General features: G+C 41.9%; 2 protein-coding genes across 3 annotated transcripts; one reads left to right on the top strand and one right to left on the bottom strand.

The window, feature by feature from the left end:
- Positions 1-790: 790 nt before the first annotated feature.
- On the bottom strand, positions 791-15,946 carry LOC110976896 (contactin-associated protein 1-like). The gene is made up of 8 exons (XM_022230593.2): positions 15,521-15,946; positions 11,846-12,155; positions 10,756-10,968; positions 10,159-10,319; positions 9,448-9,601; positions 8,018-9,324; positions 2,972-3,053; positions 791-2,140 (listed from the first exon to the last, which is right to left on the bottom strand). The coding sequence occupies exons 2-6, from the start codon at positions 12,147-12,149 to the stop codon at positions 9,125-9,127; spliced, it is 1,032 nt and encodes a 343-aa protein (XP_022086285.1). The 5' UTR covers positions 12,150-12,155; positions 15,521-15,946; the 3' UTR covers positions 791-2,140; positions 2,972-3,053; positions 8,018-9,124.
- LOC110976895 (contactin-associated protein-like 2) lies at positions 15,046-23,979 on the top strand. 2 transcript variants are annotated; one of them, XM_022230591.2, is made up of 5 exons: positions 15,046-15,200; positions 21,498-21,774; positions 22,007-22,306; positions 22,492-22,649; positions 23,141-23,979. In XM_022230591.2, the coding sequence occupies exons 1-5, from the start codon at positions 15,162-15,164 to the stop codon at positions 23,441-23,443; spliced, it is 1,077 nt and encodes a 358-aa protein (XP_022086283.1). In that variant the 5' UTR covers positions 15,046-15,161; the 3' UTR covers positions 23,444-23,979. The 2 variants fall into 2 exon arrangements, with proteins under 2 accessions (XP_022086283.1, XP_022086284.1); XM_022230592.2 differs by lacking the exon at positions 15,046-15,200 and adding an exon at positions 20,202-20,361.
- The last annotated feature ends 1,056 nt before the right edge of the window (positions 23,980-25,035 follow it).

Genomic DNA, 25,035 nt, shown 5'->3' with positions numbered 1-25,035 from the left:
GTTGTCCGTCTACGGGTATTATATGTCTGTTTGGCGTGACCTTTTGTATAGCGTAAAACTTTATAATGGTCAGCGGCATTTCTACCCATATATATATATATGTATATATATGGAACTTTTGAATGATGTAAATATCGGATTTACGCGCTGGATTTGTTTTTTTTTACTGATTTCAGTGAAATGGCGGCTGCTCTTTTCATAAAAAATGTACTTCAATAAAAGTAAAAAAAATAGTTTTCTTTTGGATTTACTGCTTTAACTACTTCAGCTAAATTAAAAAGTAAGTAAAAAAATGTTCAATTGATGAAGTATCTTTGCAATTTCTTTTACCAAATACCTAAATTGTGCAATGTGCTATGCCCCTAAAATTGAAATTTCGTCCAAAAATCCTTATTTTAATTTTTCAATGTGCATTTTTTGTATATTTTGCTCTTCTAAACCATGCCCATGAAAAAGATTAGCCAACAATATGTCTTGAATTGCATGACTTAAAAAAGAGCCCCCCCCCCGAAAAATCTCCTCAAGTTGCAGAAAAAATGGCATAAAGTAGTTTTGTGTTTCTGAGTGGATAAAAAGAAATTCATTAAAAATTGACAATTATACCTTAAATTGTTTAATTTCCCCTACATGTTAGGCATTCAACAGATATTTGTACAGTATTTTTCTTCAGTTTGTTTTTAACGTGTGGCAGACCTTTTTGTGCCATTTTTGAAGAACTGCATGGGGCAGCATCTTTCACTGTAGCAGTGGACAAACTCGAATTTTCAATATAATAACGCAGTGGCATTGATCAGTTTTACAAAAAGTATTTATTTCTATGTCCAATGTCACTTTTGTCATAGCATCAATGCCAACTCTTAACCCGAGAGGATTCAGTCTGTGTTTAAAAGGTTAAAAGGGGTTTGTAAAACCAAAGAAACAAAAAGCTGGGAAGGATTTTGAATTCCCATTTTCATGTATTTGATAGAATTTATATTTTTATTTCAGTACATGTAATGATTAACTCAAACAAAAATGGAGAACACCACAAATTAAGTTACTAACCCTGACGCTCATTTTATAATTTAATTCTAAAACAGCCTGCTTCCCTCAACTGTAATAACAGCAATGCACAACCCAATACTGTTTACCCAAGTCATAAGGTACTTTCCTCAATATATAACTAACAAAAATCGTTCGTGAGAAGCTAATTATATCTTTTCTTGCACAGGTAATTTTAACTAAAAGTTTTCAGCAATTACTTGAATTATATAAAAAAATGATTTAAAAAACCCTGAATTATCTAACAGGATTCAAGTCTGTAAACAAATGAAACGACCAGCATGTGGTAAACGGTCAGATGAGAGATAATTTTTCATTTGGCAACTTTCTGCGATTTGCTTGAGCCATGCTGCGTGAGGAACAGTAATCACAAGCTCTGCGTGTGGTCCACTTTGCAAGTTGTACCTTAAGGTTCATTGCAGCTATTTAAGCCAAGTTCATCAGCTTTTCTTATTCTGCAAAAATATTTCATACAAGCCAACACAAATCAAGTTTGTAAAATAAGCCAAAAGAGCCCAGTTTCTGGTTCAAGTCCCTGTCATTGACAAGTTCTGCATTTGTTCTTCAAATGATAACAAAATGCACAACTGGTCCACTTCTGGTCCACCTTCAATAATTAGAAGATTTAGCATTTTTGTTGAAGCCATTTTAGATATTTTTGTTCCCGCTCCAAAATAACAAAATTTCATTTGAGATTTCTTGGAATTTTGTTCATTCATGCAGAAATCTTAGCCAAAAGAATTCTTTCCCTTAAAGAGTTAAGGGCTTGTTCAATTTTATGAGGGGGTTAATGAGTCTGAACTCAACTACAGTTTATGAAAAGCATGCAGGTATACTTTGGTAGCCTAACAGTCAAGCTGTGATCAAAAGAAAAACTTCTTCAATTCTTATCATAAATCACACAACCTTAAAGCTTCCTAATGGCACCTGTGTGCATGTTGTTCTTTGGTGGTGGTTACTGTTAGGGTACAGACCACTCCCCCCATTGCCGGTGTAACTTACTGCATCTTGACAATGTAGCTGGCTATTTTGAGGTTGCATTGAGGCACTTACTTTCCTGTGGATGCTCTCTCCATGTAGCTGATGACTGTCAGATATCCTGCAGGGAAAAACAGGATATGCAAAAACTCAGTGAGTGAAACACCTAAATATAGACCCTTGGAACAATCTCAGCCATACATGCAACTGGTAAGACCAGTCATCGGTTGAGAAAAATTGGAATAACTTGAGTGAAATCAAGCTGTTTATTCAGATTAAAGCCTTTTCATTCTGAAGAACACGCATGTATAGCAGAGAATGAGTTTCTGTGACCACTGTGCACCAGACAGGTTGGCACTGCCATGGACGATTTCCTGCAAGGACTAAAGTTAACCACAGTTCCACTAACATCGCACCAAATAGTCCACGGTTTGGACCATCTAGTAAACTATTAGGAATAAGGCCTATTGGATTGTGGCACTAACAGCCAGTGTAACCTATCAGTGCAGAGGAAACTATTCACTGGCATGAAAACAGCTGTACAAAATGTCACTGCAAGAGTTGCAGCCAACAGCATAATATAAGAATTTACCAATCTATGACCATTCGACCGTATTCACACAACTGGCTTAACTATAGTTTGCACCCAAACTTTTCCCCAGCATACATGTAATGAACTGGGTTCAACACGGCCAATTATCAATTGACTGGCCCCCAGCTATGGCCTCTGAACATCAGACAATTAAGCTGCCAGACCAGATACATGTAGGTGCCCCAATTGCCCCACTAAACTTGAGTATATGATGAACATGTATGTCCACAGCACACCCAGCATTGTTACAGGGTGGCCTGGGCCATCATAGGCTGCAGTAATTCAGACTTCCCCAACATTGAAGGTTATTCACGCGACCCAGAGCATTCATTTGACTAAGATAAAAAAGGCCAGACATACCTGAACCATTGCTCAGGTGATGACCAAGCAATTGTCCACTGAAGTTTGCGTATTTGCAGGACATGCATAATTCTTCAGAACCCTGCATAAGAAATGAAATAGAAATAAAAATACTGATTTTACACGTGAACAACTGACTACCAAAAGCTACATTTGTTTTTAAAAAAATATCCTTCAGTGACTGGTAAAATTCATGTTTATTTTTCTCATAGATTTTAATGGCCCTTTCATACAAGTACATCTAACCATTGGAGATAAGATCAATTATCTGTGTTGGTTTGAGTCCCGGTTGGCCAGTGTCCTCCAAGTTGATCTCTGTCTAGTGGTAAGTGTTTGAGTTCAGTTGGTTACGGTCTTGCTAGGTCTGTGTCCACAGGCGCTTACCTTACATTCCTAGTGTGGACTTGTGAACAAAAGATGTCCATATGATGCAGGAAAGGAAGACGTTCTGTGGATTTACACACGTCCACAGGACGTTTGCCCTTCTCTGAAAAAGGAGTTTAGAGGCATTTTGGGGTAGGGGTCATTGGTCGTAAAAGGAAGAGGAACAGTCAAGGAAACCCTTCACAAAATCCAGCTGAAAATCATGTTCCCAGTTCAAGAAAAACAAGTATTTTCTCAGAATTTTCTTAACTGCACGAAAAGAAAGGAATGTCCACAGTAGGTATGTAAGGTAAGTGTGGTGTGGGTACCATTGCATTGTGTTGAAGTTGGTCAGCGTTTGTCATAGTTGGTCTAACTGCATTAGTCAGTCAGTGTCCATCTGAGTTAGTAAGGGTTGGATTGTGTTGGAGTTGGTCTTGGTCTGACGTAGTTTGTGTCCAAGTTGGATAATGCTCAGTCACTCTGTCTGTTGGAGTGCATTGTGTTGAAGTTGGTCAGCGTTTGTCATAGTTGGTCTGACTGCATTAGTGAGTCAGTGTCCATCTGAGTTAGTAAGGGTTGGATTGTGTTGGAGTTGGTCTTGGCCTGACGTAGTTTGTGTCCAAGTTGGATAATGCTCAGTCACTCTGTCTGTTGGAGTGCATTGTGTTGAAGTTGGTCAACGTTTGTCATAGTTGGTCTGACTGCATTAGTGAGTCAGTGTCCATCTGAGTTAGTAAGGGTTGGATTGTGTCGGAGTTGGTCTTGGCCTGACGTAGTTTGTGTCCAAGTTGGATAATGCTCAGTCACTCTGTCTGTTGGAGTCGGTCTGTGTCCTAGATGATTTGGGAATATTTAGTTAAATTACTGGAGTGCTAACTCACTGCAGAAAACTAACCTGAGAGAAAGTAGGGGTTGAAAAACTTTGACAGCAAATGCGCACACTGAAATAAAGTTGGCACCATGCCCAGGTTGGTTTACTACAGTGTCTTTGACAGGCTGATTAAAAATTTCTATTTAAAAACCATTTGCTTGGTCTAGACTGGCATTTAATACTACAGGAGCCGGTATAACAAGTTAATTCACATATCAATATTTTTAAAAGACAGAAAATTTTAAGAGCCATATTTACTGATATGTTCAAACTTCCACTTTAAATGATTCAGATGGGTTTTAATGTTTTGTACTTTTAGCAAAAGGCCTGTTTGTTTCAAATGGATCTGGATCTCAATCAGTGATCCTTGCGCTGGTTTGCACCATCCATTAGGTGAGTTTTAGTGTCTGTATACCACTGACGGATCACTGATAGTGATCCAAATCCGTGTGAAACAAACACGGCCTTAGTCTATTGTGTTTACTCCTTATGATCCATGGCATTATCATGGAGTGCATTTTAAGCCCTACAAGTCTCTCTCAAATGATGTCTTGTCCTACAGATTGCCACATGCGTCACCATTTCGGACATCAAATTTTCATGAGATACACTGGCTGCACTAATACCACTAATACATGTATTTCTCAAAGCAATAAATGTCGTAAGAGTCAAATTTAGCAGGGAAAATATTGAGGTATTCACGTACAACACTTGGAACTTTTCAAACCAGCTTTATAAGGTTTGTGCACAGGACTGTCGAACTGAAATGCCTGATACATACACAATGCAATAAACACAAACGGAGCAATTGTTGTCAGGTGAAAATGAGATTGGTGAGTAAAAAAAAAACGCAAGGTCTCACGGTCTGAAAGTACCATGTGACCATTTTCAAGAGCTACAGGTACCTCGCAGTTGCTCTCAAGGGAAAATTCAATTTAAAAGTAGAGTACGCATTACCCAATCGGCGATCACTATTGCAAAAGCTCGTCCAAGAAGCACATGGCATTATGACCCCATGAAAATAACTCCTCTAAGTCAAACAGAGTAGTGACTTGGAGTTGCCTGGCCGCAGTGGCCGAGGCCCTATTTATGGGAGTAGGTTAAGAGAGAGGTCTATTTGGAACTCTGTTGTGCATCTTATTATTCAAATTGTGCTAAAGACACAAGTAGGTGCTGGGCATACACTAATTAAAAACATCTGCGCACAGTAGGACGACTGTGCATTTTGACATGGGAGCATGTCTAGCTCAATAGCGGTGTGACTGCGAACACGACCACTGTCGTAGCATCTGTCATGTCTGTGTTTACTTCCAGAACTACATACATATAAGGTACAAATTTCTAACGATGAAAAATGATTAATTTAATTTACAGGGAGATGTTAAAACTTAAAGTGAGCTGGGCTAGACTCAAGAGAGTGTGGAAAAATGAAAGGTTGTACGCATGAGCAGCATGCACTCTCAATGTCTGCTGCATGACAGCTTAACCAATCGCAACACAGCTCCTATCTTTTCCTTATTCCTTATTCCAGTCACCTACAAATGAAAGCCACACTGTGATTGGCCCAATTTGCTTCTATTCCAATAACAAATGGTAGCACAGCTTTCATTTTGATGGAGTCAGGAAAACACCAGGAAAAGATAGAAGGTCCATTGCGATTGGTCAAATATACAGCCTCCGACAAACGAAGTGCTGCCTTCATTTTTCAAAATGGTGCCACCAGTGGTCAGCATGTAATACTACAGGCCGGGTTTTTCAAGGCATCATACATAGGAAAATTTACGATTTGGGAAAGCTTTAGGGTGCTCGTATGAAAGTCCGAACTCTAAGAAATATTCCGGTGTCAATAAAATTGTCGAGTCATTCTCATTTCGGAAGATATTAGGATTCAAAGTTTGTGACAATCCTGCAGTTTGGATTTCAGGCATTTAAGACATGCCTTGAAGTCGGGCGGTGGTGGCGACAGATAAGAGACAGATTGTAAAAGAGAGCCACTACAGCCCTATTTGTGGGGCTAAGGGTAGCCCCGCTAGTGTGGCACCGACTCTCATTCCCGCTCCATCCTTAGCCACACATCCGTATACACAATTTCGTGTCGGCGTACTGAACATTTTCGGCACACCCACTTATCGTGGGCGTAATTTCTTTTGCACACGGACATGATCCTTGACTTTTCCGCTTTCTAAAAACCATTTATTGAATGATTTCACTCATGTGGCTAAGGATGGATCGGGAGTGAGAGTCCATGACACACTAGTACTTTTGGTTTCGAGTCAACTCGGACCAAAACCAACTTGGACCCATGCCAACTCGGACCCATGCCAACTCGGACCCACGACCAACTCGGACCCATGTCAAGTCGGCCCCAATACTAACCCGGACCCACGACCAACTCGGACCCACAACCAACTCGGACCCAATACTAACTCGGACCCACGACCAACTCGGACCCACCCTGAGTCAACTCGGACCCAACCCCAGGAGTGTGATTAACTTGTTGAAAATTTTAATTTTGTCCACTTTTACATTTTAGCATTTGGTAAATGACACTTTTGCACTGCATGCTGCCAAGCTGTAACGTCCTCTCTACACGTTATGCAGGGAGACAGTGGCACAGGCTTCCCAGAATCTCTCCGTTTTCCAGATCCAGATCACTAGCAGAAATCGAATGAACTTTCACCAAACAGCCCCCAAAGTTTTTGTTGCAATAAAAAGCCACAGATAGGCCCTTCTGATGTACATAAGAGATGCTGCATACGTACAACAGATACTGCAGATACACATCAATGTCATGAACATTGGCCTTTTACAGTGTCTAATGGTGTTATCCCCCACCTCACTTTTCAATTTTTTTTGGCCTGGCAAGTCTTACACCTCCACCTTACCCCATTCCCTCCCCCACCCCCAATACCGGCAAGATTTAAGCAGATGGAGGAATTCATCCATACAGGCCTTAACTGACTGTCCAAATAACGCAAATAGGTTGGTAATTTCGAACAACACAAATCAAATCATTTTAAAATAAAAATGTGGAATATTTCCTATTGGCTTAAACTTGGAGACAGTTTTGAAGCGTCGTATGTCTGTTCGCGAGCTCATTATTAATATTTTGTGATCCCACGGTTTCTTATTTTCTACAATAAGACGTGCCATAATCACGAGGGATCATAGAATTATTTATATAAATCCCGAATTTGGGATTGATGTTTCCGGTTCAGAGTATTTCTTTCACAAAAAGCCCCACAATGCAGGCCTTTTTGGATAGAGGCAGGCGGCTACATTCATATGAGCGCATAGCTTTACTACTACTAGGGGGGGTATCTTCGGGAAAAGGCGAATAAAAAAGTTCATAAAATTGAAACGAAAAGTGATCGATCTGTCCATAATCTTGAATTTCCAAATAAAAATGAAGGCCAACCTCTTCGCGAGGTTCAAGAGTCAGCGCTATTTCGGTCTATGGGCGCGTATTTGGTGTAATGCAACCATAAGACTCAGTGGGTCCGAGTTGACTCAAGGTGGGTCCGAGTTGGCGTGGGTCCGAGTTGGTTGTGGGTCCGAGATGGTCGTGGGTCCGAGTTAGTATTGGGTCCAAGTTGGCGTGGGTCCGAGTTGGTCCTGGGTCCGAGTTGGAATGGGTCCGAGTTGGTTTGGGTCCGAGTTGACCTGATCCCGAAACCAAATTAAGCAATAGCGCAGATTTCTTTGAAATTAAGTTACATTTATAGGGTACTATATCACTCAAACAGACATAAGCTTAACACCACAGATTTAGAAAGTACCTAACAAAAGAGAAATCTCTGAGTACTTACCTTCATTTTTGTGTGTCTCGGAATTCGTCTTGAATCTTCTGCGCAACATGGACGTGCATGGGCTACGCAAACTGTTCACTTTTTGTCGCATGGTGGCGCTATATCTTTTAATACATGTAATACCGATAAACCCCCAAAATAGATAAAATTATTTCAAAAACACAACAATTCCCGTTTTGGAAGGGTTGCAGGAATAAAATCCATATTGGAAAATTTCTTTTTGACAAAAAATGAGTTTTTATTCAGTGTTATCTAAAAATGATTACCTGTATGAGCTCGTGTCTTTTAAGGAACTGGAAATGCTTTAATCTAATTTTGTTTGCGCAGGCCATGTCAATGAGATGAGTAAATTGTCTAACTAATGATGTGATTATCAACAACATCACGCAGGGCCAGGCCAGTCGATTGGAAACACAGTCACTGTGGAATCTTTTCACATTATAAAAGATTTACAGAAGAAGGAACGAATGAACACAAAACAGTAAGATGTTCTGATCTCGGAAAAATGTAATTATACAATAAAATAAAATACTGATAATGACAAGACTTACCTGTGAAAATACCATGCACTGTTATGACAGGTGGTAAAATAGGTTTCAAGTAATTCGATCGAAAAATTCAATCGAAAGACAGACATTCTTTTATTCGCAAAACATCAGCCAGACTGAATACTTTTCAAATCCTGAATGTTGGCCAAACCTTGATTCTTAATTTTTTGGGAGAGTAAACATTTATAAACGAATGCAAGAAACTATTACGAAAACGATTGCAGTTAATGCCTATATTTAATGCAAAATGGAAAGTTTATATAAGCAACTTCATTATCTCAAATTTATTGGCATGGAAATCTTCTTGAATTAAGTCATTTGTAAACAGGAAATGGATTTCCGATATTCTTATCAAAGTCATTGTACATGTATACCACTGTACCTGTTCATATCGTAAGGCTTTTGTAAATTTCTAATAATGAAAAATGATTAATTCAATTTACAGGGAGACGTTCAAAGATTAAACTGAGCTAGGCTAGACTCAAAGAGAGTTTGGGAAAATGAAAAGTCGTACGAATTTGCCCAAACCTCAAGACAGCTAATGACTGTTGGAATGCCGTTATTTTCGATCCCCGCTGTAGCCCTTGCAGCGCAGCTCGCCCAGGGTCAGCCAAGACTTCTCCTTGGTCCCACCTGTGTCGCCCAGGTACACCATGCGCACTGGCAGGTAGCGCTTGTCCGTCAGGAAGCCCGAGTCCTCGGTCCAAAACTTGTTGTTCGAGTCGCAGTTGCACTTGAAGAGGGAGTTGACGCAAGAACCTATATGAAAAGAGAGGAGAACGGGTAAATAAGGAATCAGGAGGTTGACGGAAAGAACTAAATCGCAATGTTGTAATATGGAAGCTTCCAATAAATTCCAGTGAAACATTAGCTCTGACTCACCGTCTAAATCACAAGCACACTGTCCACTGTCTGGGGAAGACGGCACACCACCCCAGCTCATCATACGGGTGCCGTCACGGGCGATCCACCAACCGTAGTCCCGCTGGCCTCGTCGCAGCTGGGCCCGGAACAAGACTGCCCCCATACACACGATCTTGACAGAAAAACGAGAAAGGACTACAGACGTGACAAAATCTCACTTGCAGAAAATTATAATGAAGTTCCATTCATAATGATGAAAATATGAGAGAGGTTAATTGCTCTTCCAGCTAGCAAATCCCTCCATAAATGGAACTGAATTCAGTAACATTTGCCATGTCAAGGACATTGATTAATAAGACTTACAGGTTTTCATGGTGAAAGAAACTAGATCTATAGTAAAGATTGCGGTAACACCATGTATTTATCTCTTCTTTGAGTATGTGTGGTTCTGAGAAGAACCGCAATCTTTACTATAGACATTGATTAAATCATTTTGATTTTCATAAAAGATAATTGAAAGAATCTGTGCTTGAAAGGACCCATAATTTTGATCCTTTAAATGAAGTAAAAGATATGAAAGTATCTTTCTTATGGACACAAGTACCCTAGATCCTGGCTGGTCTGGAACCGACTCGCTGAAGACCCCTCAGACAGGATAACAACTCTTAGTAGTCAGTTGTTTAGAGGGACCTGGAGTCCATCACTGAACTTTCAGTGGGTGAGACTCACCTTGATATACTGTTCACAACTGGCTGAAGCTTCGGCGAGAGCTTCCAGTTGCTCGAAGTCAGCGTTGGTGTACCGGATCTGCAACTGGAACGATCCCGGCTGTTCATAACCAGAAACTAGGACCGGCTCGCTGTCGTAATTGTGGCCGACTATCGTCACACCTACAAAGAAGGCGTCAAGATGATGTTCGTCATAAATTGTCACACTATAGCGCTTCAGGCTTCGCTACTTGATTTGCTACTGACCGACACAGAGCAGGTTCGTTCGAAGTGATACCAGTTTGATCGGGACGATGCCATTTTGACCAGCGCAGTGCCACTTCGACCTGGATGATGTCTATGAGAGTGGCAAAGAGCTGTATTGACCAGGATGATGCTGTCTTGACTTGGACGATGCCGATTTGACTGGGGAGATACCAGTTTAGCCAGCAAAGTGCCAAAAGAATGGGTACACTCAGTTAATATTGCTGGCTAAACCGACAGGTTACAGAACAATACTGGTTATATAAGGCCGGTGCTTTGGGGAAAAATATTACGGCTTGAAACATTCATGGGTTAAGAATTAAAATTAATTCCATCAGAGCACAGGCATACCAACCTTCACCCCTGGACAACTCGCAGCGTACGTTGAACTCGGGCACGCTACGCAGCCCCTGACCATCGGGGTCAATGACGTATTCGTTGTCATTCCGGTAGCCCATCCGGTAGATCTCGTCACAGGTTCGCGCTATCTGGCCGACAGGAGGCGGCGAGGGCACGGGCTTATTTGGCAGGTTTCCCGGCTGGACCCCAACGGTGTTTGGATCTTCATCTTTATCGGGATAGTCGTTAGAGTTTTGAAAAAAAATGAGCAGTTAGAGAAGACTGATACTTCAGCATTCATAATCTATCCAAAGAAAGCCATTATTTTGAAGTATGTGTTGTGTTGTGTTGCAGTGTTGTGTGGTGCAGTGTTGTCTGGTGTAGTGTGGTGTGGTGCAGTGTGGTGTATTGTATTGTATTCAGAGCCTTTTCTTCAATGAGCCAGCTGGTCACTCATAGAGCTGTGTTGTCACAAAAGTGAAAATCTACTCAATCCGACTGATGCCAAAGACGTAAGAATAAAGTGGAATTCGTTCGATGGACCACTAATTATATGTTCAAATGTTTACACCTTCGTTTCAATATGGGAAAGAGTTCACCCCCAGACATCGGCAATACAAGAAAAATTAATGTAGTTAGAGCAAAGAAATCAATCTCGTAGTACTTTTACTTCTTATTTTTGACAGGATGTGAATGCGGCTTTAGCATGGCGTATTTGATGTGCAAGCCCCACTAATAAGTAGCAGTGGGTAGTCGGATTGGGTGGATGAGGTCACACGCACACCCACCGTGACCCTCTGCTTAATACCTCTCGCGTAATACCATTATCACTGGGAATTTCGAAGGGCTCCTTGCTGTGACGCATTTGACAGGTGAGCGAGCGTGACTCATCATCACAACGTCGCTTGGAACATCTCCAACATTCAAATCTTGACGAGCAAAGTAAGGGGAACAATAAACGTGTCCGGGTTGTAGTCGAGAATAAGATTGTACGCCACGCCTTAAAATAGACTGAAGACAGTTTGCAGAGTCTTTGTTGTCAGCCAATCAGTCAAAGGTCCTCAGGGCTGAAACAGAACCTCTAGTTTAAATGTAGGGTTCCTCACCTGGTATATCCGGAAAGGCTGGCCCTCCTGAAGGCTCCTCCGGCGGGCTATCCACTCCGAGATCCCGTTCAGCCCTCCTTATCCGGGAGCTGATGCCACGGAGCCGCCTGTCCAGCCTCCGGTAATGTTCCCTCATCCGGTTCCCGAAGTACCTGAAGGTGTCCATCTGAATGTCGGACTGTAGGCCATTCAAGCGGTAGATTTCCCCTAGGGCCGGCTGGCCCCTGCACTGGCCGGTAAAAGTGGCGAGTAGTCCCAGACCAAAGAACATCAACAGGCCAGCTGGTAGCGATAGCGGCTGCATTTTCGCCTGTAACAGAACAGCGATGGCTTTCATGCGTGAAACCGGAATATTTCTTCCAGTGTGTATAAGTTTAATATGTCATGCACGTCTACCCCTTTCCGTTTATTTACATGTAAGGCAACAAATAATTGAACACCTAAGAAAGTAGGCCTACCCACAGAGATCAGGTCGGATTGAAACAACAGACATTATAGAAATTGTATAGTGTATCCACAAACCCACACTATCGCTTTAATAGCAACGGAAAACTTAGGTGCAAATAATATTTGTGAGTGCACAAGAACATTTTGAAAGTGAACAAATACGTAAAGAGTACATAGCATACCAGAAAATGAAACACAATTGAAAACCCCAGAATATGAACACAAACTGCAATCGAATCAGACTGAATTTTCGTTACATCGGTTACCAGCTTTTCAAAAAAACAAACTCCAGAATCTGTGTTGACTACAAATAACAGATGTAATAGGTTTCAGTTTTGTAAATTTAACCGTTTTTCTTTATAACCACATGAAAACATTGAAATCAGGAAGGTTAGTTATTTTTACTTTTCAAACCTCTCTAGCTCAGGACAACCAGGCGCTAAAACCCAGGAATACTTCCTTTCCCTGCCTTCGTTTCGGATTTATAATTATGACATTTTAAATATCAGTACTACTTCATAAGTCAACACTTTCAACATTAAGAACATTCGCTAACCAGACAGGTTCGACTAAAACCAACAATGATTTACCGCCAATAATAAGGGAAAATTGTGGTGCAAATGACATTTTTGATCCCAAAGAATAGTTCTGAAGTTGAAAATTCATAAAGTATAAAATGCACTCAAAATGAAAGTACAGTTTGCAACCCCCGAATACGATTGCAAACTTGACGTGAAATTAATACTGAACCTTGATATGCTTCAACCTGCAACGGTAATTAACTTTGAAGAACAAATAAAACAGAATATGAACTGGCTTGACAGGTTTCAGTTTCTTTACTTTTACTATACAGTTAACAAGTAAATATATCCTGAGTTTTACATGTACTGTGCGAGCATGAACCACACGAACATGTACATGTACATGTACACTTGCTCCAACGGTCGAGAATTTCCTTGCACCTGTACATGCATGTGTACGCCGCGGTAACAACCCGCGATCGGTTTTGAGCATATAAAACACGAACAGATCGCCCTGCGCAGAAGTATCAAATATAACTCATGGAAGTCGAACCAAAATATATAGCTGCATGTACATAGAAATGATTGTACCGTGTGGTTGAGATTCTGGCCTGTCGTATGCAGAGTCTCACTGTTTTGGGACATCTAAAATTGAGAAATTTTGTGGAAAAAAGACGAAGTGATCGATTGAAAATGGAAATAATTTATCATCTTAGCAACAACTTTCAGGCTAAATTTCAAACTTGTGTCGCGTTTCTTTTCCCAATTCTGTAGTGTTTTATTCGATTTAAGCCTTCTAGGGCACATACAAAGAGTTGCAATCCGTTTACTAACTTTGTGCAAAGAAGTCTTCAAAACGAGAAGGCTCAACAGAGGATTGGCAAGTTGCTAAGGCCATTTCGGTATGGTTCACGAGGGTCCGGCCGTGGGTCAAGTAACCGTCTCCCAAGGTCGAAGTCGTTAATTTCCACACGTTGAATGGGGGTGAAATATACGTGTAGGGCGACTTGTTACGCCCCTTCCCTATACACCCACACACACACAATTTTCCTGCAACCGGGGACCCCCTATTGATCCTCTTTTGTTTTACTTCAACTCTTTTAAAAGACCACCCATATATTTGTGCACAATTTTTATTCGGGGACCCTATGTGAATCGGGGACCTTATTGTCCTCTATTGTTCAGGGTCCCCGATTGAATGCAAAAACAAACTCACACTCATAAAGTAAAGCTTTTTCTCATGAATTGCATCTACTATCTACATGTATGTACATTTCCATGAAACCCATTACAAGGAATTATGCACAAAGAAATCCGCACAGAATCATTTTGACCCAGAATAAGTAAACTTTTGTTTCATTGTTTCATTTTTCATTAGGAACATGACCCAACACAGAGCCGTTGTGGAAGAATAACAGCATAGATTTAAATACCTGCAAGGAATTTTAAAAAAGGAAATCTTTTGAAAAAAAGAAAAATACTTGAGACTTTATTAATTAACAATCGCATCCTGCGGACACAATGGGGAGGACATAATGGACCGGCGGACACAATGGGGCGGACATAATGGGCCTGCGGACACAATGGGGCGGACATAATGGGCCTGCGGACACAATGGGGCGGACATTATGTTCCGGAACAAACGTACAACATCTGTACAGTGGGACTACAGTGCAGATTCCTATTGAGTACCACATATGCTAGCCGGTGCCAACTGTCACTGTTTATGTCTATCAAAATTGTCCATTGAGAGGCAAGTGAGCACTATAAAATCATAGAACACGCGTACTTGTTGCAGAAGAATATATTATTAAATTTTATTGCTCTGTGATAAAATGAAAGATTCTTCCATTTAGTCATAAAAATCATATCTTCACCGTCATCAAGAATGCTAAAATAGAGCTACACCAGTCTCTTTTTATCTCAGTATTTTTTTCAATATAAATTCAACAAAAGTTATCGAATTACATGTATCTGGCACTTAAAGACTGTCTAATGAGTTTAAGGGGTGTGGTCGAAAATAGCTCCAAATCTGTATCTTCCGAGTGTATGAGAAATCATACAGTGCCACTCAATTTGTAAATACAATATTATCAGCTTTCATAAGATTCAACAACATTGTAAGCTAGAGAACACTGCGGATTTTGATGGTCATTTGACCGCGTTGGACTGTGAAGGCCAGTCTATGTTTGGACGCTGTCTCGAGAGAGTTTGATGTATAACGAGGTGGTACGGTATGACACTCTAACAAGTGGCACCCTATTACCCTCGGCAGTGCGCACCACAGAGGACGTGGCTCTCTCAGGTTGGTTCTGCCTTACCACACCAATTGCCAATAGCCTGAGTGCATGCATTACTTGAAGAACGGAGAACTCTATGAATATACGGTAAGTAGAGCTACTCAGGCTGTGCAGTTTTATTTTTATGTCTTGGCCGGCCCGGTTGGCTATGCTTAAGTATTTATGAAAACGTCATCAGTGACGCCGCTTTATAAGTTAAATGTAATTGTTCCCCCATGATGTCATCAAGTAGTTACCGAAGAGACGGTGCTGTCGGTCCTGTTGTCGGTGCTGTTGGATAGCGAGAATGTTATGGTTTGTTTAAAAAAAATTGCAACTCCGGTCAGAAAGTTTGATTAGCTTCTACTGAAGTACTATATTTAAGAATGAGTTACAAAAATACAAACTAGGAATAGTTGCATAATTACCCGAGTTTAAGAAATTCCTGTTTGTGTATTAGAAGTCACGAATCATCCAGTCTGGCTGCCGTTTCTGCTTGTTGGAGACCCGAGACAGGTCGACTCCTGACGCAAGACTTAAACGGTGTAGATTGTTGAAAGGTACGGTGTGTTTGGCAAAAAAATGCGAGCTCAGGCACCCCCAAGGGCACGAGGATCTCCACCGAAACTTAGACTAGCCCCAAGCACTTTGACCGTGTTAGCGCCTAAGTATGAACCTTCCATAAACCCACGCACTGTTGATAGTTGTCTGCCTTCCCGGACGGAAGTTCGCAAGCTGCGCCACCCGGTGTCATCCGCCGTGGAAAAAGGAAAGCTTGTGCCATCTGGCCAGACTTACGTCATCCGACTCTCTCTGTCGGATGATGAACCCTCCGCTACTTGCTTCGATCGACAAAACAGGCGCCTTTCTATTTCTTTCTAGAGACTCTTTGCGCGGTATTGCTTCCTGTTTTGTTTGCGTCTCCACGGCAAGGGAGAGGGTTGAAGGTTGGATCAGAAGTCAAGCCGAATGTGGCCCAGTGGTACGGACTGATCTTCTAAAAATGTTTCTTGTCAACGAAGTCATTCCGCGTGAGAGAGACAGGTTGACCTTTGGGCTGTGAATACGAAGCTATAGGATTCGAACTCAGCGGTTGGCACGCCGACAATTTTATCCATAGAAATACGCATGTTTTGAATTATATCCTGCTTAATAAAAAGAGGCAGCAAAAAAGGGTGTACCCGCGGAAAAGCCTTTTTTTTTGGCTGCGTACAGCAAAGAAAATTGTATAGGCCTACCCTCTGGGCTGTAGAATTGTTACCCCAGATGGGCTGTAGAATTGTTACCCCAGAAATAACCCTTTGAGCTATATTGGTTATATTGTTTGGGCTGGTATTACCGCGTTGGTTTGAAAAGAAATTCCGAATATGGTCCAAGTTGACACTTTCTGTTTTGGGTTTGTTTTTGGCGGATACTCTTTCTACGAGTGAACAACTTTCGAAGATTCCAGAATTCACTCTACAAATCTGACAAAACGTCAGTTTTAAGTTAATTTCAATGCAACAGAACTTCAGTCAAGTACAAAACATCGCAGATTGAAATTGTCGCTCATTTTAAGTTTATTCAAAACTCATTCAAAAATTATTCATTGTAATGCTGCCCTGATTTGGCGGAGGCCTATAAAACAATTGCTATTTTTCAGAGCGTAGCCAAGACAAATGTTCAATCTCCGGGATTTGTTTGGATCAGTTCCTCATTTACAGCAACAGATAAACGGAAGTGTTTGGCGTTGGTCCTGTCTCATACATCGAACGATCAGGTCATTAACCGCTTTAAAGAAACGAATGTGTACTTAATGATTATGCCGTAATTTATATATATGTAAATAGTTTATGATGTGACTTCTACAGGGCTGTTTTATGTTTCATAATTTCTGATGGCAACACCACGACCTGATCGATCAATAAAAAAAACGATACTTGAATGACAACGTTGAAGAGTTTTAAAGATAAATGTATATTTGAAATTTCTTTCTGAAACCGATAAGGCCGAAAGGAAACCTTGGAGATCTTCGTCAAATGGAACATAGAGGAACCATTTTATACTTCTTCATAAAGTTAATGACCCCAAAAGTTTTTCAAGACAAAAGGAGGAAGACAGTTTTAAATAATGCATCATGAGTCATTTTTCTGTATAAGCTTTCTTTCATCTCTTGTTGACCTTTGACACCCAAGACACATCGCCTGATGTTTCAGCTTGGGAAGCTGCAATGAGTACTGACAGCCATCTTTCGACAGTGTGTCCGAGGTGACCATATGTACCACAATTAACAAGCGGTGGGCCTGGGTTGCGTAATTCGTCAGTTCCATTATGAAACAAAGCTCCATCCAATCCGATCATCATGTGAGCACGGACCCTGAGCCACGAATTACTTGTTGGAGGTCGCGCTAGTAGCCTTGGCACAAAATTTTCAGTACAAAACCCGCAACACAGTGTTGACTGAATTCCGAGCTTTCCCTTCGCTTTCAGACAACCTGACATCTATTGCCCTTTGTAGATATATATATATTTCGGTTGCCAGATGGTCGCCGATTCTTGAGACACCTGTTGATATACACGGGCCCTCTGGAGACTCATCACACTCGTCAAAGGTCGCCCGCTTAATCGTCCGTACGTGAGACAATAAATCAAGATCGCCTAAATCAAATCATAGAGCTGCATAAGGCAACTGTATCCATGTTGATCGTGAATAGGTCAGGCGTTAGGGCAGGCATGGTACAGCATTAAAATGGGAATGTCTTTCCCAGCTGAACTAATAAAAATTGTTCTCTCAAACCGGTTCGAAGCGAGTGAAAACACAAATTTGAGAAAGCTTATTGCCTCAGAATACGGGGGTGGGGCCTCAGAATACTGGGGGGTGTTATTTATGTGCAAGGGGGAAGACTGCGAAAAAATATCTCCAACAAAACTTACACGTGTACTCTACTCTTCGTAGTCTACTCTCTGGGTATGATCTTTCAAAGATGATCACCCTGTTAAAACAAAGTTTGAAGCGTATCGCTGAAAAAAGTAATTTGTGGTTTAATGTCACTGAAATTTCCCAGAAGTATTATCAAGCTATCATGATAAGAATCATGATCCTTCACATCCCTCAACCTGTCGTTACTTGCAACGGCGTTGTGAAGTAATTGGCTTATTATACGTACAAGCTTCGTCTAATGCAGGTTTTGTATTATCACAGCTTGAGGTGTGGGGACAGACATGCGTAGGGTGCGTACTGGTAGACGTGCCTCCCGGGCCGCCACGCAATGGATGCGATGTAATATCGACACAATAAATATCCGCTCTCGCGCGCCCAGTCACTTAGAGGTGTGACCTCGGTAAAGCATATTCTTGGAACCCTCCAACAATTTGTGTTCGCAGGATTCTTCTGAAAGAAAAATGAAAACGAACTGTAACCTGTTGTTATTTTGCCTCGTGAATCACGAAGTCGTCTTACCTGGAATTGGAGGGGTCGGCACGTTTTCCCAGTGGTGTCAGCTAGGCTAAACACCAGATTTTGGGTGGAGATTGTTACGTTTTAATGCTCCCATGCATCATAGTGATGCATCCAAGGTTTCTTCCAAAAATTGTTCCAGTAACAATAGGTCCATCTATACTGGAAAGTAATCAGGAAGTGGTAGATTTGTCCTGTTAATTAACGAAAAGGAGACGATTGTTCGCTTCAAGTTGCACATGCACACTCAGATTGATGTTAACTTTGATTGCTCTTGGCTTCTTAACCATCTCCCTGCCGTGAATTGGGATGACGGTGGCATCACGAGTTATACCTTTGCTTCGAGATCGGGTCACCTGATTGTCTCAGTGTTTTCCAGCAGTGACGTCACTTGATTCAATGATTGTCTCAGTCTTTTCCAGGAGTGATGTCACCTAATCGACTAGCTCTCCTCGGGCAGTATGGCTAGCCTCACAACCACACTGTAACTCACGGTGCTTTTTTGCACAACCGACCATAACTTGAAGAGTGCTTGCCAAACGAATGCCCGTTCATGTTGGAGACAAATTACAAACTTTAATAAATAAAAAAAGAGAAAATTGTCTCGATATCCTCACATTTTGTCCTAACAAACACTGCTACTATGGAAATAAATATTCTTCATTTCAGGCGGGGTTGTAAAGAGAGGACTTGAGGAATGAAAACACTTCGCCTTTTGTCTTTTTTGAGTTACGGAACACGAATACAAAATACCAAACATTCTGTTCTCAACGCCAGCGACAGTGCACCTTCCTCTGTCCAAATTAGAATCACTACTCGAGGGTTCTTATGTCTATCTATTTATAAATGATAGAGTATCATCGATGCTCAATAGCAAATAATTCAATACATGGTTGACATGGTTAGTTGGTTGACGAGTGATAAATACTTGACTTTTCGATTTTTCCACCATTTTACAGTTGATTTATCCCAATTGACAAAATTTTTGTCGTCGTTTCAGAGTATTTAATAGGAAATAAAATTGGACAACTACTGCGTCTGGAAATAAGGAGGAATTCTCTTCATCTGTCCTTATTCGCCAAGAGAATAGGGACGTGTGCTAAAACTGTCCTTACTTTACTTTGTGTTCTGTATTTCGAGCTTGGTCCGAGGCCCTGCGGCAGTCAACAGATGGAGGGGAGTGTAAAAACAAGACATTTAATCGGGATATAAAATAAACATGTCAAACAGTACAGCCATTATTAAAATTGTTTCGAAGGTACCAGCTGCGTTTGTGCGTGTAAAAACCACAAGCTACACTTACCAAGATCTTGTTTTTTTCTTAAAGCATCTAATCGGTAAAACTGTGTGTTTGTGTCATTTCAGCTCTTGAGTACAGAGGTAATACTTCGGGAATTTTTCCAAATTTTTGCCTCTTTCAGCAATTTTCACTTCCCTCTGGGTCATCTGTCATTTTGCAAACAACTACGGTCAAGGATCCATCGTTCTCGACACTTTATTTTCCCTGAATCTATCCTCTGGCTATCCTCTCAAAAATTACTTGATTTATTGATGTCTTCAACATACAGTACGATATGGGCAATTATTGATGTGTGTATAGAAACGTGAAAGGTCTAATGGCCTCTGAACTCTCATCCTCGTTGCTGATTGGTTGAGCGAGCGGTTTGGTCACGTAGCTGCGCACACAACAGGGAAGTAACAGCGATGAGTGTAACCAGCATTTTAATCGGCTCTATAAAACAACCCTGTGGGTTGCAAGAGGACGAGTGACGAGCGTCGAAACTGTGCTGTTCTGTTGAGATTTTCGGGGTTGGATCTGTCAGGAAAATTAAGGTATTTGTTTTTTTTTTAATTTTGCTTTTTGGCCCCGCGGGGATATGAGACAGCCAGTTCCCTTAGACCGTTTTCTGCCACGAGTTCGGAACTTGTTTGAATCCACGTTTTCGAAGCTGCGTGCGAATATTACATTTAGATAAAAGGTAGAGTTACATGTTGACGCTTTATCGGTTGCATTTGCTTGGTCGAGATGCTTCATCGAAGACGTGAGATGGTTCATGAAAGAGAAAATGTAATGCCAGTAATGCAATTGTTACCCTGCGCAGTCGATGTGCGTTTGGGTGTGAATTCATTCATTTACAGGTATTCTGTCAGGCTATATTGTAACAGTACATGTACATGGGGCCCTACATTGCTCGACCTTCAGTGTACGCACTCTATCAAACATACATACATACATGTACACGTATTAAAAGCACTTTTCGGGGTCCATGTGCGTCGTTGTTGAGTTGTTTTGGCCTTTATATTGCGTGACGTTCTTACACTGAGTCACCGTCCGGTTAGAAGCTGTAATAATTTGCGCCTGAATTTAAGCTGATATTTTCATATGCCTCCTCGAGGGTGTTCACGTCGAAAGCTTTTCCGATCTGAGAACTAGAAGTCTCCGCAGAGGGCACAAACGCGTGCTCACTCCTGCGGAGACCTCAACTTAAATGAGCCCCCCTCACGTGTATGTAACTATTCACTTCAATGAATTTCATTGATGCCCGCCGACAAACTCCGGCAGTCTCATTGGATCAAATTAAGTTGATCCATGCGCAGGGTTTTCACATTGGCTCTTACGCACGGGCCACTAACTGCCTGCTTAACGAGGTCGCGTGCAGTGGGCACCGAAGAGTTCAAATTGGGACACTTAGAGTTAGTCTGCTTTTCTCGTTATTCTGAACCTATCAGTCATCGTGAAAAAAATTGACCTCAAGCTGGGTCTGTTTTGGTCTCCTATAAAACGAAACTGCTTCTGTGAAATTCCATCGTATCAAGTTCATTGTAAAAAGACACCTTTTTTTCAAAATTGTGATTTCAAGTGGGCATAGTGTTTAGAAGGCAAGAGTTATTCAAAGCAACAGTAAGTAGTTGCATTCTCAGCAGGCATTCTCGAAGTAAATACTCTACTGTTTTACTTTTTCGTCTAGATCGAACTCGTAAAGAAAACGGACCGCACTGAACAAATGGCAGGCCTCATTTTGTGCTGCGTGCTGTTGTTGGCCGGCACGGCCCTCAGCGACTTGGGCCCGGATACCGACCGACTGGTCAATGCCCACTCGAACCTAGCCCGACAGACGTTCGACGTGATCGAACAGGCCTTCGAAGCCCAGCAAGAGACGTTCGACCAGCGGATCGACGCCCTGGAGGCCCGCGTGACCGAGCTTGAGGAGATGATCGCGGAGGGCGTACCAGCTGGACCCGTGGGTAAGTTCTTGTTCTTGGACAGTATCGGGTACAAAGACACCCTACCCCTTCAGGGTTTTGACAGGGACAGATGATGCGAAGTTTAGACTGTAATCATGGATTGAAAGACCTCTCACTAAACATTTCTGATGAACTCTTTCCGTGGTATATAATATTTCTTTTCTTTCTTTTTTTTCGTTGAACTATTTGCCAGTCATAATTATAGTCTAAAATATCGTTTCGTGCAAAACAGTGCCAAATGAACCGGTCACACACGCACCGCCAATGCAGCCTCAGCCAGAGCCAGAGCCCCAACCCAAACCAGAGCCCGAGCCTGCCCCGACCACCACGACCCAAGCCCCAACAACGGTGAGGAGGACCACGACTCGGTCGACCACCACCACGACACGACCCCCACCGCCTGTCGTCACCACGCCCGAGACTTGCCAGGACTTGTTCGACAGAGGGGAGACCACCAACGACTGGTACACGATCGACCCGAAGAACACGGGCGCACCGTTTGCGGTGTATTGCAACTTCGATGGTGGAGAAGGTAGGTTCCTGACTGGGGCTTCGCGTGCGACGAGAGTAGTTCTTACCCCGCAGAACTTGCGGCTTGATTTTTGCTTGACGTGCAGACATGTGTATTGTTGGAAATTTCCTTCCCTCTGTTGTCCTCATCAACTTCTTGCTCATAAACTCTCCTCCCTGTCTCTTTTTCTCTGTTGTAACATGCAGCCAAGACCGTGGTCCACCACAACAAGGAAGAAGAGGAGAAGAACAATAACAACAAGAACCCAGGCACCTTTGTCTTAACGCCCGTGTATAGAAACGCTGACACCAACCAGTTGGCCGCCCTGACAGATGTTTCCGCTTCCTGCCAACAGTTCATCAAGGTAGGCAATTACAGCATGTGAACGGTAACTGATCCAAACTTTCGGACAGTCACAGAATTGCCTCCTTCTTCAAGGTCGGATCCAGACCCATTTTTGTTGGGGGGGGGGAGTAAGCATTAACTGATCGGACCAGTCACAATGAAGCAGCTACTCAGAAATAATTTCCTGAACAAAATGGCCCTTCCATACTAAACAACCTCCATTTAAGACTCTTAATATCTTCACTCTGACTGATTGAAAAATCCTCCTTGGTTTTTTTTTTTTTTTTGGGGGGGGGAAGGGGCAGAGCCCCGCTGGCCCCCTAGATCCGCCCTTGTCCTTTGTCTAGCTATGTCGGGATGAAGGTGAAGGTGAGACGAGAACATGCACATGTATTTGCAATCCATCAGAATTTTCTCAGAGTAGCGTTTTACACGAACAAGTTATCCATCTGCCCCAATATCTAGTGTGCAAACCTTTTGTCATTGACGGTGGTGTTTTACCCCACGTAGCTCCGCTGCAAGGCCGCTGTCCTCTTCATCAAGAAGGGCACGGACTACGGCTGGTGGATTTCTCGCGACGGGGAGACGATGCGGAGTTGGGGAGGCGCGCCGGCGTCTGCCGACAGCCGAGCCTGTGCAGGGGGCCGCAGTTGCCGATGCGACAACGTCGGCAAAGGAGAGACCTCCGACGAGGGACTGCTGACGGATAAGGAGTACCTGCCGGTAAAGTCTGTCTACCTGGGTGACACAGGTGGCCGGAAGCAGACCTCCTGGCTGACCCTTGGGGAATTGGTATGCACCGGCAAAATGTAAACACCTTTCCATCCCTTTTCAAACCTGAAATTTATTTTAAGCGATATCGTCAATCATGCCAACCTGGAGGAAATTATCGATCAAATATGTTGCACGTGTCACTCTTCAGATACTCCATTAACTGTTAACGTTTTGATACATTTTTATACATTGACTAATAAGACAGGTCATGATTTAATAAAGAGACTACGTGATGAAGAGATTTGATGGTACTTGAGACGCGCGACAACGGTGTTATTTATAGTTGTCTTTCAGCGCTTCGAAACATGTGGGATTTAGTGGACTTCGATGCATATTGATTTCACCACAGCAAATTCCAAAATGTCACACAGTTGTCTTTGTGACTCCAAATTCAAAGTTACAGCAGATCTCTGTGGGAATAAACTTTTTACAATTTGCTTCGTTTTTTCCGGAAGCACTGTTATATACCTGTAGACTGAATAGCATGCATTATAGTTAGCATCAATACCACGTGTTGCTCTTGCTATTCAAGTAACCCACGTATGTTAATTGTGGAAATAAAGTAACAACAACAACACGTTTCCTTCACTTGTCCTTCATTTTTAAGCGTACATTGTCGTAGTTTATTTTTGTGATCGTCCATTTGTAACTAATTTTTTTTTCACTAAACCAAAATATATGGTAACAGCGTGTGATGAAACGTTCGAAATCTCCCATAGTTGTATGAGTGGATACCCTGATACCCAGGTAAATGTGAAAACAACTTTGATTGATAAGGTCAGTGTCAAACTGCATCACTTGAAAGTTACAAAAGAACCCAGAAATATTTGTGCATCATTATGAAAATTAAGTAACAATGACTTTTTGTGTGTGTGTGTTCGGCATTCATTTCTATGAGCGCATTTTATTAGCACAATGTGTAAGTCTTGGTAAACGAAGTCATGTCTCCACAAGGATACTAATTTCGGAATTGTCGGATTTTAAAACAATTTTCGTGGCTGTTATTTTTCTAAGCTTCTGTATTATAAAAGCATACTTCCACTGTGCGGCACCATGTTGAATGTGTTCCCCACCCCTCATCATTGCCGTTCTAACTGCGTAGGAACAAGCACGGTACCAGCTTACCAGGCTGTGGACGGTGAGATCAATCAGCCTTTGTAATAAACTGTATTCACGGGGGACCCAATTTCAGTCAGATTCCCCAATGTACTGTATTCATTTGAAATTAAGAAATTAAAGAACCAGATTCTTCTACGATTTCATTCCTACCCCCAAAATCACCTGGTACCATCCCATTAAGGTTTTCAAATGTATACAATACGTTCAGGAAAACGACTGAAATTAGGTTCGCTTCGAGCGAATACGGTGCTGATTAATCGTAGCTTGCTGTCAGCATGTCACCAGCTGGTGGAACGGCCACGGTTTCACCAATCCAGCGTCAAGCCCTCTTCATTCTACCCATGCATACAAGGTCTCACCCCCATTTATTGACAAAGAAGGAATGATTTTCTCAGAGCACGATCTCCGTAACAAGTTCACCCGCGTATACCACAGAAAGTTAATGACAATCTCAACAACTTAAATCTACAACAGTGACAAAATAATTTGAAATAATTAAAAAAACCCATAAA

The sequence above is a fragment of the Acanthaster planci genome, linkage group LG02 (genome assembly GCF_054643075.1).
Source record: "Acanthaster planci isolate LZ-2023a linkage group LG02, COTS_SCS, whole genome shotgun sequence".
NCBI lineage: Eukaryota > Metazoa > Echinodermata > Asteroidea > Valvatida > Acanthasteridae > Acanthaster > Acanthaster planci.
The sequence above is the reverse complement of the archived record's forward strand: the minus strand, read 5'-3'. Positions and strand labels throughout refer to the sequence as shown.

What these genes read in the sequence shown, in the direction of transcription:
- LOC110976895 (XM_022230591.2), top strand. Translation starts at nt 15,162, where the DNA reads ATGCATTACTTGAAGAACGGAGAACTCTATGAATATACG. An exon ending in CAACTTCGATGGTGGAGAAG is followed by an intron (nt 22,307 to 22,491) that starts GTAGGTTCCTGA and finishes TGTAACATGCAG; the next exon opens with CCAAGACCGTGGTCCACCAC. An exon ending in CCTGCCAACAGTTCATCAAG is followed by an intron (nt 22,650 to 23,140) that starts GTAGGCAATTAC and finishes TACCCCACGTAG; the next exon opens with CTCCGCTGCAAGGCCGCTGT.
- LOC110976896 (XM_022230593.2), bottom strand. Translation starts at nt 12,149, where the DNA reads ATGCAGCCGCTATCGCTACCAGCTGGCCTGTTGATGTTCTTTGGTCTG. An exon ending in GTTGTGAACAGTATATCAAG is followed by an intron (nt 9,602 to 10,158) that starts GTGAGTCTCACC and finishes TTTTCTGTCAAG; the next exon opens with ATCGTGTGTATGGGGGCAGT. An exon ending in GTGTGCTTGTGATTTAGACG is followed by an intron (nt 9,325 to 9,447) that starts GTGAGTCAGAGC and finishes CTTTTCATATAG; the next exon opens with GTTCTTGCGTCAACTCCCTC.